Genomic DNA, 20833 nt, shown 5'->3' on the forward strand with positions numbered 1-20833 from the left:
TAACTCAGATCTATTGGTCTTCAAACCATTCAGGATAGCATGAGCATCATAGTTTTCTCAGTGAATACCAGGTAAATTAAAATCCTCAGTTGTTATGAAGGTAGAACCAAGATAGTTATAGTGAATAGTTTTTCAATAGAAATGCAATGATTATCATAAATGTCCATAGAACTGTTGGGAGGAATATAACAGAAGTGTACATATAATAACATAATCATATTTATTTTAGATATACACGAAAAATGATTTAAATTATGAAAGAACTTCACACATAGGTAAACCGTATACACTTATACACGTTATACCTAATATATCTATATAGATTATAGATACACGGAAAAATCATTATTGTGAAGGGTTTAACCTTACAACAATCTTTGTTATATTATTACCATAGGTATAAAAACAATGATTCATAATAGTCATATTGATCATTAAGAACATTGTAATAGGGTCCGTAAACCTAATTACGATATAAGGGACGGATTTCCATTCTTTTGGATATTTTTTTGATAACTGGATAGTTGAGAATTTTTGTAAGAATTTTTTTAATAAAATAACATGTTTGATTAACAACCATAAAATCATTATTTTATTTTATTAGTACTTAACTTTATATTTGAAAATGGGTGTTAATGCCTTGTTCGCTCGGATTTATTGTGAATGTCAAACTGACTGCCGTGTGTCATAATAATAAAAAATAATATTTTTGATCGAGTCTAAAAATTGTTGAGTGTGTGTGTTTTGTAATGATCAATTTTACAGAGCATTTAGTATCTAATTTATAAATTATAATTAGAAGATAATGATTATTATATATGAACCATATTATATTATATTAATACAAAATAGTTTATTAGATAAATAACAATTTAAATTATCATAATATAAAATCGTATGTTAAGAACCGATGACGCGTAAAAAATAACATTATTATCATTGCTTAAATAGGTATACCTACAGGCTATAGCCTGCTAGGCTGACCATATTAAGCTTTTAAATTTATGATATAAATTTCCATACAGAGTGCATTTATTTATTTTTGTCTTAAGTAAACAATATGCTTTAAATATTATGCCGATATAGCAAACAATATTTCAAATTTAAATTTATACTTAATTCTTAACTAGTGAGGTGACGACATTTTTCTGTAAGTTGTAACTGTTTAATAGAAGTTTACTAGACTCAATTAAAAAAATTTAATTTAATATAATATATATTAAATCAATTTTTGTTCATAATATATTAATATCATATATTAATACATTGAATGATCTCTAAATTACATTTTTACTTCAAAACCTTAATTGGGTAAAAAGAATATTTTTAAAAAACGTCATTTAATTCGTAACTGGTGATGTGGGGTCTCTTGGATCCATTCATTTTTTATTTTTAGATTTTTGACGTAATTTCCCATTTTATTGATTTAATATATCAGATTACCTTTTAATTAGTGGCTGTACATGATCATTATTTTTTTAAAAATCAAAAAAAAAAAAATACTTTTAAAAATAAACATAATTAGTGCCTCGGAGTGTATGAAATCCATTGGCCATGACGAACAATTTTTCGACTGACAACAGTGACAACAAAATAATTATTTTGTTATTGCCATATTTGATATCTTATCTAGTCACTAATTTAAAGGTACGCTGATAGAGGTCCGTGAATATAGATGAAACTACGTCGATAATCTAAAAATAAAATGTGAATCGGTCCAAGACATCCCATTTTATCAGTTACGGGTTATAAATAAAGAATAAAATCAGTAACTTATTATAAAAATCTAACGTTAAAAATCAGATCAAAGAAAAACATACAAGCAACTTTGAATATTTACCACTGTGATAAATAAGATAATATGGCCATCGGCCTCATACCGAATAAGCTATAATTAATAATAGTTATAATATAAAATATGTATTAATACATTTATACATTATAATAATATAATGTTTCATGTTCGTAACATCGGTAATAACTAATGAGTATAATAATTATACAATATCGTAAAAAATTATATGGATGTGTCCACAGACATAATATTATATCCATATAGATAACCAATCGAAATAAAATTTAATATAATAATGTATATATATATTATATGTGCTAAAATTCTAAATATTAAATTATATTAATTATAATATTGTGTTTTTACATATTAAATAAATGGTTGATGTCCTAGTTTCCCTCTAATATTCTAGGGCCTTGAAAATAGTTTTTTTTATATATATTATTATATACATGTATAATTTTCATGAAGCGGTGACTATAATGACATCACTATCAAATTATAGAATTACGTGTAAACATGTTTATGATTGCATAAATATTTCTTATATGCTACAGTAATAGATATATATTATAAATGTATTTTATTTTATTTTTTATATTTGTTAATTTGATTTTAGAATAAATTAGAGTATTTTTGTAAAGACGTATAACTGTAATACTATTACTCGCTATACCTACAATAAAAAATTAAGAAATACGTTCTTAAAAATATACTTTATGCTCATAAAAACAATGTTAAAAAAATTGATTTAAAATTAACAGTAATATTTATTATTGTTGTGTATAGGCACTTAATTTTAAATTCCAAAAATATTATAGTAAAATGCAAAAAAAATAATAATATACACCATAAAATAATAATATGCAGGTAAATATACAGGTACTTTGAATTAATAGTTTTTACTTTTGTAGCCATCTTAATTCAATTGTTATATTTATATTTATAAGTTTTACCTAAGATTCAAAATATTAGAACAAAAAGGCCCAAAATGACCTTAAAATTCTAAAATATGCTTTAAAAAATGTAAAATTTTGAAATTCATAATAATTTGTATTTTTAATCATATATGTTAATATTAACATGTAACTTATTTTGTGCTTACACTTATTACATAGTACAACTGATCAGCAATATAATATGCACATGCATACGCATAAACATATTAGACTCGTATACTTAAAAGTTATAATAGATTGATTATCAATCAATAATAATTGGTTGTACATAGACCACGGATTTACCCTGTATCCATGCATATTAAGCATATTTTTAATACTTTATTAGAATTTATTTATATAAAGACATATAAGTTCATCGATATCTTAAATTTAAATAAAAGAAGGAATTATTGTTTTTATATAATATATATATATATTTAATTTAATTATTTATTTAGTAAGTTATAGTTATTTTAATAATTTAAGTACCTAAATGTTTAATCTAACGTCGTTTTGTTTATACAACTATGAATCATGATGCATTTACAAATATATTTATCATAAAATAAAATCGCTCGGAATTATAATACTATAGTGCACTGTAGTCTGTAAACACCCTAATTGAGCCTAACTGTAAATGCACTCTTATACATTACCAATTCTTATGTACTAGCATATATTAATATACACGTTCTAAAGTATTTTTATAATATCGTATTTTTTCGTTTGATATATTATTATGTATTCGATATTGAACTCCATGACGAGATATTTTTTTCGAATGTCTAGCTAGCGCCGAAGGGTTTTCCACTTAAGTTCCTAATTCAGCACATTGTATGAAATAGTCTTGAATAGTCTTAACCAGCTAGTCTTATATAACGCGTTTTAAATCCTCATAACGGCAATCACAACGATGACGACGACTTTGGTGACCTATAATAAGAATCGGATCACATGGTCGTGTGATGGACTGATGAGTAATTATACGAGGGAGAAGTTGTCGGTCATACGACATACATCATCCTGCGGACGACTCACTTTTGCGATACCGATTTTTTTAAGTATAGTTCAATATAGGCAATATTCTAAGTGAGTGCTTAACTTAAGATAATAATAATGTGTGTAATATGTATGCGACAATAGTGAAATAGAAATAGCTTTTACACTGCACGCGCAGCGTAGTGAATATTAATTTTTTTTTTCAAAATTTCAAAATAAAATCCTGAAAGGTTTGAGAGCTCAATTGAAAAAAAAACAGAAAATTCATATCTCAGTTAATTTCATGACAAATTCAAATACGTTTTCGGAAGGTTTATATCCGGATAGTCAGTACAACTAACCAATGATGGTATAGACCGGGATCGAATCACCTCAACGGTTATACATCGACATAATAATATTTTTTTATGATAAATAGGTACGATGTCAGCATTATAGATTTTGAAGTATCCGATACGATGTAGGTACATCGAATGTCGTGCATCAGCTGCAGATCACCGGCCGTCTACCGGGCACGCGGGAGAGTGTAATGTTGTTACATACCTATAGGCCAACAACTCTCGTGACCGGTCGACGGCGGCGGCTGCGATGATGCAACGATACGATATATCATATACTTATACCCATATACCTATATATATATATGTATGCGTGTGTATGTGTGTGTGTGTGTGCGTATGCATTATTTGTACACGGCAGGTTACATGTATATTTTTATAAACTGCAGTGGGCATAGGAACTATAATATTATTATATTATGATAAGAATTACCTCATCCGTAACGCAACGACCGCAGCCGCCTGGTTCCCACCACCACTGACTTCCGTCCCACTACCACCGGTGCGCTGGCGACACCGGGCCCGCGACCATACGCCGCAGAGGTTCTTTTCTTCCTTTCCTCCGCTTACTCCTTACCGTAATAATATTATATTATCCGGTACGGGCGTTATATATTATATTATTTTTATTTACTGTCACTGCGCCGCCGAAAAAGACCTTCCAAACACACACCACCTGCAACAGCGAGCCACCGCCTCTCACCACTCCACTGCGCATTCCGTGCGATAGAATAATAATATGTCACACACACACGTATACGACACCATATACCCATCTCTTCGAATATTATATACGTTTACACCCACTCCGCCGCGCGTGCCCGCGGTGGTGGTGCGGCGTGCACGCGTCGTTCGAAGAACTGGAGGAGGCGGTGGCAGCGGCTGTGCCCGTCGATCGAGGCCCACCGCGTAGCGACTGCCCGGCAGTCTAGCAACCGCTATTGAAATCCGACGACGAGCCGCTACAGCAGCCGACCGACACTCGCGTGGTGCCCACGCGCGACGACATTACCCGCAGCACATACCTATAATACTACAATTTCGACTGTCGTAATTAGCCGCGATCGTTTTCGTCGTACATCGTTTCCGATATCGCCGTCGCTGTCTTCGTATATTCCATAGGGCCGCCGTCCAGCCGTTTTCCACCGGATATCCGTTAGGAAACGTGCCGCAGGAGCTGACCGCGTGCGCGCACGGTCATGTCCGCGGTCTGTCGTCTGCTGCACGTAAACGGCTGCGGCGGCGGCGGCAACGTCGGTACGATCGTCCGAGATCATCATCATCATCATCATCATAGTCATCACCACCACTGCACCAGCCGCAGTCCACAGAACGTCGGCGGAGGCTCGTAGACATCGACGAGACCCACGTCGAAGATGGTGACGGCCCGTTGTACCCGCGGTCTCACCGCCGGAACCAGCACCGCTACCGACTGCAGGTACGCACCTGTACAACTTGTACTTTTTATAATATTAACGTATTTAATGCGTATACTTGCCACGCATAATATAAGTAGACGATTTCGCGAGTTGTAGTGCGGCGTGTTTGGATTTTAAACATTTTTTTTATTTTTTTGAAAAATATCAGCCCGAACTACCGCCCGCCAACCGTCGATACGTTCCTATATAACCACCGAACCGATTTATATACTTTGTATAACCTATTCGATGATCTATCTAATTAGTAGTCATTACACATATGATTTGTGTCACACGTAACATTGACTTTCAACGGCTCTGCGACGGATTGCGAATACCAACAACCCTCTCGCGCGTTTCGTTTGTATGCTGCTTCTGCCGCAGATTGACTCTTCGCATTTGTCTATGTATTCAAAACTCGTTCACTACCTACACTTCAAGACTTTTATGGCTATTTGGACTTTATTAATGAATCGACTTTTAAAATATTTTAAATATGTATTATGTATTAAATATTAAATAATTATACATACATTGCTGTTTTAGAACAAATTTTGTAAAACACGAAAATAATTATTTACGTTTTTAATTTGAATAAACCAAAAAATGTCACAATAATAGTCAGAAAATATAGTGTTCTTGTTACACACTTCCGGTAAGGCGGATGGCACTGCACTATTGCAGTTCAGCATCCGCGCTACGCAAAGGTCGTACAGTATAATGTTATATATCATCTAGTATTTAACAACATGGCCGTTTTATTTTTTTAAAGTATCCAAATCCAGTTACTTTTCTACTTTTTCTTCTTAAAAATCTTTGCAAATCCATTTTTTTATTTATTTAGACAGTATAGCAGAAGTCGCATTTGGTTTTAAAAACAATTAATAGGTACTTTGAACGTAATTTGTTCTCATTTATGTAAATATCAACGTTAGCGATTTATATGATTATATAATTCAACCGCAATATAGTTCGGGTTGCGTAGTATTTTAAAGAAGTATACTTATTTTGTGTTATCAAATATCGTTGACCCACTGAAATTAGTCTTTACTATAAAAAATAATAAAAGAAGATAGGAGTAGTTTTATAGAAATGTTTAGGAATGAAATAATATAATATAATAAAAGTCAAAACAATATTAATTAAACATATTTTATAGTTAATATAAAATATTGTAGATAGGTATTGATAGTTAAAGTCTAATAACTATTATATATTATTGGAGAATATGATGGATAGAGGTCTTTAAAACACGACTTAAAGCGGGCCTTTGCCTCCGTTACCACCCGTGTATCCGTCACCTTGAAAACAAAATGACGTATTCTAAGTCCACGTTATATTTTTATTATAGTCTTAGTCAGGGCCGCCATCAAAAATATCGTAACAATTTATTAATTATTATTATAATGACAGACAAGTATTGTATACAGACAATAAGTACAATATATCATCGAAATTAGCTAGTAACGATAATCTGTATAGACAAGTATACTTACTAATCGAACATCGTTATAATATTAATTACCTACGACAGTATGGGAACAGGCAGTTATTGCAAAGAACGCTGTATCATCATAACACTAAATACAGTATAAAAAATATGGACATTACGTCACGCGGTACAGTCGTCCTTACAGCATCGCCGGTAACGAAAACCTAAAAACCACTCCAAAACGCGCCCGACCGCATAGTTCTCGCACGGCGGACGCGATACTACACGATGATAATAAAACAAAAATGTATTACTATTACATATTATTACATATACGCGGGATTACGCGGGCAAACGCACGCGAGTGTGTTTTAATATTATTATTTTTTCGTGTGTTTTTTTTTTAATGAGCCGGTGAAGGACCCACCGCATGTCGTCCGTCGGCCGGCAACGGAATTACATCACGGCCCGGTGGCAAGACGGCTATATAATAATTTACGCACACGCGCGCATACGTATATACCTGGAAGTAGGATAAGGCTAAAACACTCGGATCGTCGAGCGGACAGCAGCAGTGTGCCGTGCGCGGTGGTGGCAATAATAACATTATGTATTATATATTAATATGTAGGCGAGCAAAACGAGGAGAGAGAAATCGAGAACGAACCGTACGAAAGAGAACATACGATATCGTTATAATATTATTATTATTATTATTATTACTACGATAGTGAAAGTCACGGCGGCGGTGCCGAGGCCGACGACCGGCGCTCTATATATTGTTATTATTATTATTATTATTATAGACGATGACGCGCCGAGAACCATGTACCGCGGTGTACTGCAATAATACTTTAATAATAAGCACTGTCGATGTGTCTGAAGTAAGCCCTTGAAAAAATAAATGTACCCAAAACAATAATGTTTAATATGTAGGCTATACCTTATAATGACATTAATAATGACCATGATTTCCGGTAAATCATCTTCTATAAAACGTATTAACAAAAACATGTATATTAATCGAGTATAAAATAAATATAATTCTTAATTATGAAATAATAGGCATAAGACTATGTAAATAAAGATTATTTCAATGGTATTTACAATATTTAAATTCGTATTTCGTTGGGGAAGGGGGGGGGGCTAGAAAAATTGATAGTTAAGTTTACTGCATTGTCGCTCCTTAGGTTTTAATGTTTTATCCATCTCCCCATCAACCAATACCACCGCGATAATAATAGAATGTACGTTAAAGTAATTAAAAACAATAAATATTAATTTATATAAATTTATATGTTTTTCTTGATTTTTGAAACACAACAAGAAATTATTCGAGATCGATCGGATCCATAATCAATTTTTCATGAGTGGCTAACTATATTAACCCATTGAGATGGAACTAAAAAATGATGTTAAATATTTTTAAATAGCAACTAAAATAATTCATATTACTCGCATTAGTAAATCACTAAAAATAATAGCTTTATTTTGTTAGCCTCTGGCGCCTGCTTTATCTTTCCTTTATACTCAGTACGGCTCTGGATAAATAACACTGCAGTATAATAAGGCTATGGGTGAAATATAGACAATATTACAGTGTAGTTGTATTATAGACGTGCCGAATAAAATATTTTTACTTCCTAATTGTTTGTCAAAAAAACAACACCACCGTAAAACCAATCGGTTTAAATTAAAGAAATTATACTCTTCACGTTTCGCAACGACCCTAATTGGTAACCAAACCGCGAGTGAAACAATCGAAAACGTGTATTGTTACGTCGTCATCTCGACGTTTTACACTCTGTATGACGTGCTTTCCATGTACAGTATATGCATACCAATTACAAAGTGCTGACAAGTCTGGGCACGATCTAGTTAAAGAAAAGTTAGAAAGAGCTGGTTATATTGCGTGTTAGAATTTCGGTAACCTAACATGTATAATTGAATTAAGTAGGTAATCATTTTATTCTCTCGATAAGTGAAAACTAGTTATAGTTTATGTTATTATCACTAATTTGTGTAGTATACTAAAGTTTAGGTTTCGCGCAATAAATAAAATGCTTTTTTTAATGAATATTGAAGTTAAAACGATAAAATCATCAACTCTTGTAGGTATAACCTGCCTAGGTATAAGTATTAATTATGTTAAAAATACATTAACCAAATAAGACAACGTACAGTAATCTGATATCGACATATTTTACTAGGAGGATAACACGGTCACGTGGCCGTTTAATAACGGGGTTGAAATAGGTAATTTTAATAAAATAATCATGGAAACTAAAACTTTTGTTTTTAATTTTATTTAGAGTGTAAAAACGGATTTAAAGTCACTTACAATAACAAGTGGTATCGTGTCAGTACCGTTGTTGGATATTGCACGATTACGAGATAGGTAGTATAAAAAAAAAAAAAAAAACCTATAGCCGTGGCTGCCATTGGGTTCGTTCGTTTTGTTCGTTTTTGTTGTTTTTGCAAAACTTAAGAGAGAAAAAACGGGAAAAAAATCGCGGTTACGACATCAATGTATTTTTTTTTTTTGATGTAACGACCGGCGTCAGGAAGTGCGACCTATTAATCGGAAACGAGTATTTTCGGCCGTGCGATTGTTGGAAATAATAACAACCCGCTGCTGACTACAGTATAAACAGTGTAGTGCGGCTTAAGTGGTAAGTGCATAACGGACAATGCCTTCGGGCTCGCGACCGTATACAAACGCTAGTCGGTTTTCGCGCGCAAAATGAAGCGTGGGCGTGGGCGCGGTCGCGAATGCTGAACAGGTAACAGTGGTATTATTATTATGTTATAATATGTTATATGTTACGCGGTCAGCGTGCGCGAGTATAATATTGTAATATGGTTACGCGGATGTCGTACGTACCTGTATAATATCATAACGTATGTGTAATTAAAATATTATATCGTTTATCGATTGAAATACTTCTGGACGATCGCGCGGGAAGAGAGCGTATACACACTATATCCGTTATAATGTCCGCGCGTATAACATAATAATATTATATATTATCAATGTGTATAATATTATTGCGATACGACAATAATATTACGCGTATGTAACGTCGCGGGTATAGGCCGCACAGCTTATTATTTTCCGGTCAATTATCACCGTAATAACGTGAACACATAGGCGGCGTTTCGTAGGCATATATATTTATATACTCTGTATATTATACGACGTGTACTTGCACGCGCGCAGGATATTGCCTCCCCGTGCGACCACTATGCAACAGCGTTCGTCTCGGTCACGTAACAGGTGGTATCCGACAATAATAATTATATTATTATTATTATTATTGTCAATATTCGTCGTATCGTCAAAAGAATTATTAATACGACGACGGAGTCTTCCGCGGTTAGATCGACGTAGCGCGATAGGTCGTACGTATAGCTACAATACCGCTGTCACGCTGCCGCGCCAACGCACGCGGCACACGCCAGATAAGACGACATAATATTACTCTTCCTGCATTCGAGTCACACACACATACCATGAAACTGACTACGAATAGACAGTACGTTATTTTCGCTATATTGTTCGTTTGGTGACGAATTTTTATCGAGATTCGTAAAAATCGGACTATATTTTTGTCTTACTATAAATCGTTAATCGCGTTTTGATTTCAAACGATATCGATTAATTGTTGTGCACACAATGTGTGTATTCGCGAATACCTGTCAGATTATTGAATTTACTAGGTACGAATAAGTCGTATATTAGAGTTAAAAATGAGTTTAGATTTTTCAGTTGTATATTAACACGTTTTTTATAATTTCACGTAATCAAAATAATAACAAGTGTATTATTATATCCTACCGGCTCCCTAAGAAAGTCACAAAGTTTTGGTTTTCGAAATCCGACATCGTCGCGCGTTCCGAAATATCTATTGATTCGATTTTTATAATTTTATCATTAATATTTTTTTGCTCGTTTCTTTTACGCAGCGACGGATTTGACCACTCCGCGGACGACAAGCGGATATCGCGGACGACCGCGACCACTGACGTCACCTGCCACTGCTTGGACTGTTGCTACGTGACCGCGGCCGTTACGGTGGCCCCGCAACCGGCGGTGGTCGTGACCACCAGAAGAAACAGCGGCAAGACACCCGCGGACGAATCGTCTGGTTGCGAACCGCCGTCCGAGGCCGCTGCGTTTGTCGCCTCCGCTTCAGCGGCCGCGTTCGTCTTGTTCGCCGCTCTGTTGGCCGTAGTGCTGTCGTCGGCCGCACTCTTGACCGTCGCGTCCATGGTGCCGATGGCCGACGCGGCCGCGCGCGAACTCCGCGGTCCGCAAGCCGCCGACTACATCCACCTGTGGCACCAGCAACAGCAGCAAAAGCAGCAGCCGGCCGGACAGAGGCTGTACGACGACGACGACGCGTCGAGACAGAAGAGGCAACTGTTCAACAAGAACGCGAACCGCGAACCCGGAGTTGTGGCGCTGACGTTTTCGCTCATCGGCGGCGTGAGTATACCTATAATAATATAAAAAGTATATGTAATTATATAGGCGTATAGAATTGCATTTCGCGAGAGGAAAAACCGATAGAACTCCCGACGGTATATATATAGGCCCCATATGCCTTGACTGAGATTGTGGACGGTAATATTAGTTATCTGCGCGAATGTTGTGATTAAAATAGCTGTCAAATCATTGATTTAATTTACAGTATAATAAACGTATCGAAAAGTCGAGAAAAAAGTTCACGCGATATTTAAAGCCGATGGTAGTATAACTAAGTGTATATCATACATAGGTTATGACTTGAGTTGGTCAAACGGTATTCGCGTTGGTCGAATTTTCGATGATCGCAAACGAATAAACATAAATCTCACCGGTCTATAGTTCGGTTTCCTGATTTTTTGAGATTCAATCGTGTGTGTCAAATATATTTTTTAGGTATAAAAAATTGTCCGTGAAACAGAACTAATATTTTCAATATGGAGATGCGAAATTATTTTTTAAATATCTTATGTTTTAATTTTACATATTTTCATGAAGAAAGATATTTGATATTTTATTTATTCGCCAATTTCACGCACGTGTTTTCTATCTATAGATTTTAACTTATCCAATACAAGCGATTTAAAATATGCCGTTTACTGAATCCCAAACCCATACAACTGTAAAATATGTTGATTTATTTTACATAACGTATTGACGTCACTACATTTATAATATATTATGATATAAACGATGTCTGTATCATTATTCATAAAATAAGAGCTATTGAAATTGTAGAAGTGTCAATAATAATTATCAGGCGTGAATCAAGGAAGGAGGCTAAAGACCACCTACCGATCAGGATTAATGTTATATGTATACATTTATACATATTATAGTATGTATATAGTTGATACGCCTCAAAATTCACTAATTTAAAAAATAAGAATACAATTGTTAACACTGTTATCAAATCTATAATCTAACATGTACTTAAATTATAGCTAAATTTCTTTTTGAAAAAACATTTTCCCATTTCGGATTTGCGTCTGATGATTATTACATGGTGCGTTAATATAAAATAATATCGTCAACGAATACTTGATGTTAATCTAGAAATTCATCATTGACTTCAATAATTTCGATGAATATAATAATATTTTTTCGTTATTTATATTACGAGTATTATCAAACAATTATTTAGCTTTAATTAATATCTTTTTTAAAACTTTACCGATCCATTAGGTATTAGTTTAATGTAGATATTAAAACACACATTTTACGGGTTTTTATAGATTTTTAATACTTTGAAAAAATAATAATCTGAATCTGTATAAACTATAATAGTTTTATAAATTATATTATGCAGTGTTTGAAAATTTCACAAAATATAAAATTTTGAAATATTTCATTATTTTCATAAAATTTGTTTTTCTATTTATAAATGTATAATTTACCAAAAGCTTATAAGGAATTGTATAAGATTAAAGCTACAATTTATGGACTACATTATTGTTAATTAATAAAAAATTATCATCAGTATTTGTATGAAAAAAAATTGAACGTTTCACATGCAATATTTCAGATTTTAAACACGGGTTGCATGAAACCGAACTTTAAATTTATTTGATGAATAGTTTTATTGTACCGTTAAATATTTTTACAGACGTGTTTGGGTTGCACAAACCGTACAATAAAAATGTATTTTGGTATTAAACACGATACCGAGATTTGTGTAGAAGTTTAAGCTTATCACAGAAAAAGTACTATACTAAGGTCTATGGTGACGATGTACTACTGATACGTACACGTGATAACTGTATAGGATTATCGAATGATTAAAATTTAAACAGCCGAAATCGGCCCATTACTTTAATGAGCTGGTAACCTATATTTTAACGGCCCAATAATATGACCATTGAACGTTTTAAGAAGATTGTTTAACGGATGAATAAAATTTTAATCATTCGTTAGCGTTAAAGGTTTAACGGACGTTCATGCAACTCGGCATAATAATTATAAGTCGCTACCGTACACGCCCCGCAAATACCTTTTTTCTAATCTCATGTTCTCTCTTTCTCTATGTGTGCCGCAGACTATTTCGGACGCCCGTGAAGCATTCCGGAACGTGTCGAGCATCGTGCGCGACACGATCAACGAGGCGGCCAGTGATCCTGCGGCCAGCAGCACCGCCGCCGGCGACCAGATGATGATGGCGGCGGCCAATACCGCGGACAACGAGATCGGCGGCGGAGCGGCGTCCACCACGGTGGCCGCGGACCCGAGGATGGCCGGCCAAACGATAGGCAAACTGCTCGGCCGCAACTACCGCGGTCTGCGCCGGCTGTTCAACTCCGAACTCCGGTCCGCCGTCAAGGTCGGTGTCCGAATATCGAACAGATCGCTTTACGCAATCGCACGCGCCACAATATTACTATAATATTGTGTGTAGTTAATATAATATTATTGTGTAGTGCGCCGATGGTTTTTTTTCCATCGCAGTAACGCGCGTTGTTTTCGACACGACGTCTGCGCGCACGACCGTCATGCAGGCCAGAGCCTGACGGCGGCGTTGAAATTATAATATAACAGGTTAACAGGTGTCGCAAATCGCAATAATCGGATTTTTCAGGTCCGAAATACCTGTCGAATAAAACACACGCGTCTTGCGGCTTATTATCGCATTATGATAGCAGGCATGCGCGTAGTCGAATATTATATAGGTCGAGCACACTAAGACCGTAGTAAACACGTCATAATATTATTGTAGAAATAATTTTTTCGCGCCTATTATTAACAAAACGGAAAAAACGCTGACCAGCGATAAAGTTCGCCACTTTCGAAGATCTATAACACGCGAAATATTGCACTATATTTTCCTCCAATGCGTTTCATCTCGATTAGTCCGGATGACTAGAGGGGAGGGGTTATCGCGAAACAAAATTCATGCGATTTAGCGCGATAATTGCAGATGTATTTAATTCTACACGCTAGCCCGAAGCAGATAATTAGCTCGCCGTAGATATACGATTACCAATAATAGTCTTTCGATTCCCGCGTTAAATGACGGTAAAATTCATACGCGCGACTACATACGAATTGCGAGCGCGCCGCCCAAGTCCGTAATAATTTGTTTGTTACAAATTGTTCACGCTAGGAGAACCGATCGGGCTATCTAGTCCAAGTTCGAAAAGAGAAATTTATGTTTTGAAATTTGTATTTATTTCCGTTTTTCCAGCGCGAAACCTTATTGTTTCTGTACGATTTCTCGAGTCAAGAGGGAACGACAACCATCAATAGCACCGTTTTAATGTTACTTTCAATCGAAATTTAAATATTTTTATGATTTAAAATTTTAGAACAATCAAAAAGTCATTACATTTGTCTATATGGAACCTATTTGATGACGTGACGTGCATGGCATACTCTAGGAGTTTAGTATAGGCAATTTTAATGACGTTTTGAGAAGAATATTAAAAATAAATGATTAATCATAAATAATATGTTATTTTAACACGATTTCAAAGAATAATATTAAAAGTGGTCCCATGTCAGTACCAGTAATTGTGGTTGCGTAATAATGACTACATTATACAAATAAACGGTTTCGCGCGGGACAATATTACGAGTTCATTATCTACAGTGGATTTACCAAATTTTACGCTATATAAAAGAAAAAAAACTTATTCGTGTCATAGCATAATTATTTTATTGTTACAAATACTCAATATTTTTAACAAACGAATGAAAGAAAAAAAAGAGACAATGCGAATGAAGAATTTGGAATGTCTTTTTTAGTTATCAATAAAATATATATACATAAGTATCTTTTATACGAATGGTTAAAATGTTTAAAGTTATTGAGCCTTCGTGAGTTTGTCACGCGCAAAATCATTTTCATGGATAATTAATATCACTGGTAGTTTTGAATCCGCTTACATGCTTATTGTTTTTAAGGAGTTGAATGTAGGCAATTTTCTATGATTTGCGGGCACGTCGTGTAAGTGTGTTATCTCTGTCTTACTCACGTAGGTACATCATACTATCATACTAGATTTGCATTCAACAGAACACTTTTTATGTTATTACTGTTGTTAGCTTTAATATCGAAGTAAATTTATCTATTATCAAACCTAAAGGTAACAATATTATCTAGGACATATCTCCGTAGTCTTTTATTGATATTTTAATTTAAAGTGAGTTTTTTTTATAATCATTTGAATTATGATACCCAATAACATTGATTATAGGAAAAATAACAGTGATGTAAAGATTGATTGCAATTTATTTAATGTAATAAGGTATTGATTTTAAACCATTTTGTTAAGGGGCCGCTACATCAGCATTTGTTTTCTCTGTCTATCTCCCACATAATATAGGAACATAGATGCTCCGTATTTCCACGATTACGATTCTCTGGTTCAGTTTAGGGCAAAAGCGCCTATTGTATATTTTATAAAGAAGAGTATTTCCTGTGCATTGACCGTATAGATTTTTAATATTTACATTTTTTATAAATATAAGCATGTTTTAATTTAAAATAATTTCGATTATTTTTTAACCATAAATGATTTATTCAAAATAGTAAATATTAAAAATCTATCCGGTCAATGCACAGGAAATACTCTTTTTTATAAAATATATAATAGGTGGTTTTGCCCTAAACTGAACCAGAGAGTCGTAATCGTGGAAATACGGTGTATCTTTGTTCCTATATTATGTGGGAGATAGACAGAGAAAACAAATGCTGGTGTAGCGGCCCATTGACAGATTAAGTACTATTTTTCATTAATTCAATATTATAATAATTATGCATAAAAATGAAGATATTTTCCATCGTTTCTAAGTCAGTTGAACATTAAATTAAATATTCTTTTCTTTATTTAATAAAAAACTGAATAAAATCAATGGATTTGCTAAAATTTGATTGAATATTTTTATTCTTACATTAATGAAAATATTTTTAAATTGATTATGTTATCTTTGAAATGATGAAATTTGTCATACATTTCAAGAAAACAATAAAATAGTAAACCAATGGAATGAAATCATATAGAAATTAAAACTATATTTTCTCTGAGTGTACGAGTATTTTAATTAGTTTTAAATGTTTATTTAATACTTCACATAGTTATAACTCACTTAAAAATTAAAATATCCATAAAAGCATGTGGCATGTCCTAGATAATATTCTTACCTATAAGTTTGATAATAAGTAAATTGACTCCAATCAATATTAAAGCTAACAACATAAAATTTGTTCTTCTGCCGAACGCAAAGTTGCTATGATGTAAATTAGTAAGACATGTGCATGTGGATATAATGTCCTCTTAACAACTACTAATCTGACGGCACCTTACGACGATGACTCTGCTGTACGATTTAATATCATTAATTAATTACCAATTACATTTCAGTTTATACGTCATTGGACTAGACCATTATTGTTAGACGTTTACGTTGCTATTATTATTTTTTAATTATTTTTTTTTTGTTCCAACGCAGAACTCGCCGGGCAACATCCGCGATTTCGCCGTAGAGTTGATGGGCTCCATCGGTCAGAGCCTCAGACCTCAAAATCTGTTTTCTCGGGGCCAGATAAACGACACCACTACTGCAGCCGGCCGGCGATAACGACGCATAGCAAAAATGTGTAGTCGGAAAACAGGAAAAGCCTATGTCAATGTCGGAACCAGTCAGAATCGTCGGCGACAACCGTAGCACAGTCTCGGCGGTCCACGGCGCGTCGTAGTGACATAAAAATAATTATAAATCATAATATATGTGGCCATGTATTATTTCGTCTATAAATCTTAAGCCATATCATTGTCGTGTGACCGATTGAATATTATATACATATTATATTTATCGCTGCAATATGCGGATCGATGTTTTTCGCATCAGTTATATAGTCATCGTTAGTGAATAATATTATATATTAATTTGTAGCTTTTGTATAATGTATTATAATACTATTAGAGTACAACTAGAGCGTATAGGTAGGTACGTTTTTTTTTCTTTTTCTGTAAACGCACTGGTCATAGGAGTCGGAGTGATTACATCGTATGCATTTAATATGTGTATCGCTCTAATCCGCCATAATAGTCTTAGGGTGTATGCTGTGCGTACGTAATATACACATGTATATATTATTTTTTTAGTATTATTTTTACCATTATTATTATTATTATTATTATTATTATTATATTGTATTATTTCACGTAAGACTTAACATGTTGTACTTATAATATGTAAACAATTATATTATGAGTGTTTTAGTATAATTTTTTTTTTCGCGATGTAGTCGTGTTACACGTGATATTATACTGTACAACGCTTTTTGATTGATTATTTATTTGAAATATATTATATTTGCATACAGTTATATGAGTACATCACACAACACGTCATACATGATGATTGAATGCTGGAAGGTTAAATTAAACAATGGCGATATAGAACCACAATTCGACTATAATATTTTATAAAAACGCATCTTGATTCGATTTCTTCGTGAGCTAATAAATAGAAAATGTATTGCATTTAAATACCTCCTAATAAAATATATCTACCAAATAATAATACACAATTACTTCTGTTTAAATCTAAGTTTAGTCGATTGTCCGGAATAAGAATATATAGGGTTTCTTTTTTTTTGAGAGATCAAAAACAATACTGTGGACAAAGAAACAACGTATAATTTACGTTGTCATATTCCTTGTAACATTTAAATAATTGTATTATTATACCTTATTTTATGCAACGCGATTGTTTGATCCAGGTACATACATTAGAAACTCCGTGAAATCTGAAGACTGTACTAAGTCTTGATTTAGAAACTAAACTTGATTTTTAAGGGGATTTTCATAGGCAATATTAGCGCAATTTTGTGAGAAATTTTCAATTCTGAATATATTTAAATACTAATAACTAAAAGTAAGTAACTGTAGTCCCGCAATTGTTGTTGCGTGATATTATTATAATAGAATAACGGTTTTTCGTGGGAAAAAACAGACAAGGCTACAGCAACTATAGTTAACTTATGTGAAGTCGTTTAGTATATGATGGCCGCGGAAGCAAGAAATCGGTATGGTATTCAGTCTCCACCACAAATTGAGTGATATGCTAATTTACACATGACGTGATCGTGTCCGGATGAGACAGATAATTATATAATGTGCTAGAATAAAATATGTACACATTACATATCGTTACTTTTGAAACATGCGATTTGTGTAAGTAAAAACTAAAAGTGTGAACAGATTTTCACCCGCGGATGTATTACGCGTTAATCTAATCAAATTTAGTTTTATTGAGGCCCTTTCCATATTTTGCAATCGAAGCTTCTTTGAATATTTTTTTTCTTAAAGTAACAAATATTATATATGTATTATAGTATATATAATACGTATTACATTTACATAGACACATAGTGCATACATAACTACATAAGCAAGTCATGTTCTCGTGTCGATTTTTTATTATTATTATCATCATTATTTTTAAGCTCTAATTGAAATAAGTATTAATAAATTATACTAAAATGAGTTTTTATAAACAATTGAATATTATTTTTATCAAAATAAGTTAATAAAATAAAATAAATAATTTTATAGTACCTTTTATTTTTTTTTTAGATATTTCGAATAAAAATATTTCATTGCCATATTTAGTGTCTTAAATTATAGTACTTTTAAAAAGTAGAAATATAATGTGAAAATTAAATTTAAAAAAAAAATCTGTTTTACAATAAAGAACTGAATTTTTAATTGTAAAAAAAAAGACTACGAATGGTAGCAATATACATTTTTAAATAATTAAATTATATAATAATATTCACAATATGTAATGTACTATGCTTTCTCGTCATAATAAATGTATAACGGTTAAATATTAATTTAGAATGAATAAATCTATCAACAGATTTAAATCAAAATTAGTAAAGTTCTATAGTTAAAAAAAAAAAATTAAAAACATGTACTTTTTTGTATATCAAAAATAATTTGGCATCTTTAGCTGAGTTTCCCTATAATAAAAACTCATATGTTGATATTTTTTTAATATTGGTTATTATTTTATTATATTTTACGGTATTTACAATAGTAAGATATTATTAACTAAAAAGTTAATAACAATAATATAATATTATGGTATAAATAATAATAATAATATAAATGACATGTCTTAGGATAAAAATAAATTAACCTAACGTAATAGGCACTAAAAATAAAATAAATTATTTTAATAGCTATATCGTGAAATATATCATATAATATACTTAGTGATATACGTAGACTGTCAGACTATCTTTGCTCTGAATAATTGTTTGTATTAAAATATAAGTTATAACACACTCGTTATAATGACCCATGAAACCTAATGTAAAGCAAAGAGATACTCACTTAGTCAGTTGTCTACCAATTTTTTTTTATTTGTTATTCGAATATTAATCGCCAAAGAAAACATAATAAAATATATATATAAAATATTGCTCGTAGGCCGTAGCAATTTAAAACAAATTATTATTACTATCAATAACATTATTATTTGGGCTGGGAATCTTTAAATCACAAAGCAACATATAGGCTAGGCTTATACTTTGGTATTTTTTTTTTTATCATAGGTACATTGTTTCTAGGTATATATTATAATTCAGAGAATATTCTGTACATTATTAAACCTAAATCCATATTAAAATTGGTGAAAATAATATCCCGTTTCGATGTTCAATAAGCAAAAAACAAAACAATGATTCGTTTAAAAATTTCTAGTGTAATAGTTAATACTTAATATAAATGAAAAAATTGAATATTAGTGTTTAAATTATAGTGTAGAATATTTAGAATAATTTCATACATTATAAAATACATAAACATTTAAAATAATCGAAAGCGATTTAAAAATATTTAAATATCTACCGACACGTCAAGATTTAAATACCGCATACAAGTATAATAATTGGCATTTGAAAAATACAATAATCAAATATTTTACGCGCTCTGTAGTCACATTGTACTTTATACTGTAGTTGTACGATTTTGTTTACATAAATCAGGAACTTTGTTATATTTTCAACCCACCAATCACCCCAAATCTTTAATTAATATGTGATGATGACGATGATGTACCATGTACAATAAATCATAGCGAGCCGTAACTTTTGCCATGCTGCCTACACTGTAACGCGGTGAGCTACATTATAAAGATACAATAAAGTACCTAAAATGTTGCCAGAATATTGTATGATGGAAACGAAAACAGATAATCGACGATAGTTTTCGGGGGGGTCGCCACAGGGGGAGTAGTGGACGTTGCGTCGCGCCGTCGCTGTGTCGATACCTCAGCTTCCGACCAGGGGGCGGATACGACGACAGCAGCGACGCCGTGCGCGTAAATCAGAGCAAGACTGCGTCTCGTTTATATCCTGGTGACAATACGGAGT

At 32.9% G+C, this 20833-nt stretch overlaps 1 protein-coding gene across 1 annotated transcript; it reads left to right on the forward strand.

Moving 5' to 3' along the window:
- The first annotated feature begins 4887 nt into the window (after positions 1-4887).
- On the forward strand, positions 4888-17772 carry LOC132926309 (uncharacterized). The gene is made up of 4 exons (XM_060990655.1): positions 4888-5511; positions 10890-11412; positions 13487-13768; positions 16897-17772. Exons 1-4 carry the CDS (start codon positions 5450-5452, stop codon positions 17023-17025), a joined length of 996 nt encoding a protein of 331 aa, XP_060846638.1. The 5' UTR covers positions 4888-5449; the 3' UTR covers positions 17026-17772.
- Positions 17773-20833: the final 3061 nt, after the last annotated feature.

The sequence above is a fragment of the Rhopalosiphum padi genome, chromosome 3, assembly GCF_020882245.1.
Source record: "Rhopalosiphum padi isolate XX-2018 chromosome 3, ASM2088224v1, whole genome shotgun sequence".
Taxonomy (NCBI): domain Eukaryota; kingdom Metazoa; phylum Arthropoda; class Insecta; order Hemiptera; family Aphididae; genus Rhopalosiphum; species Rhopalosiphum padi.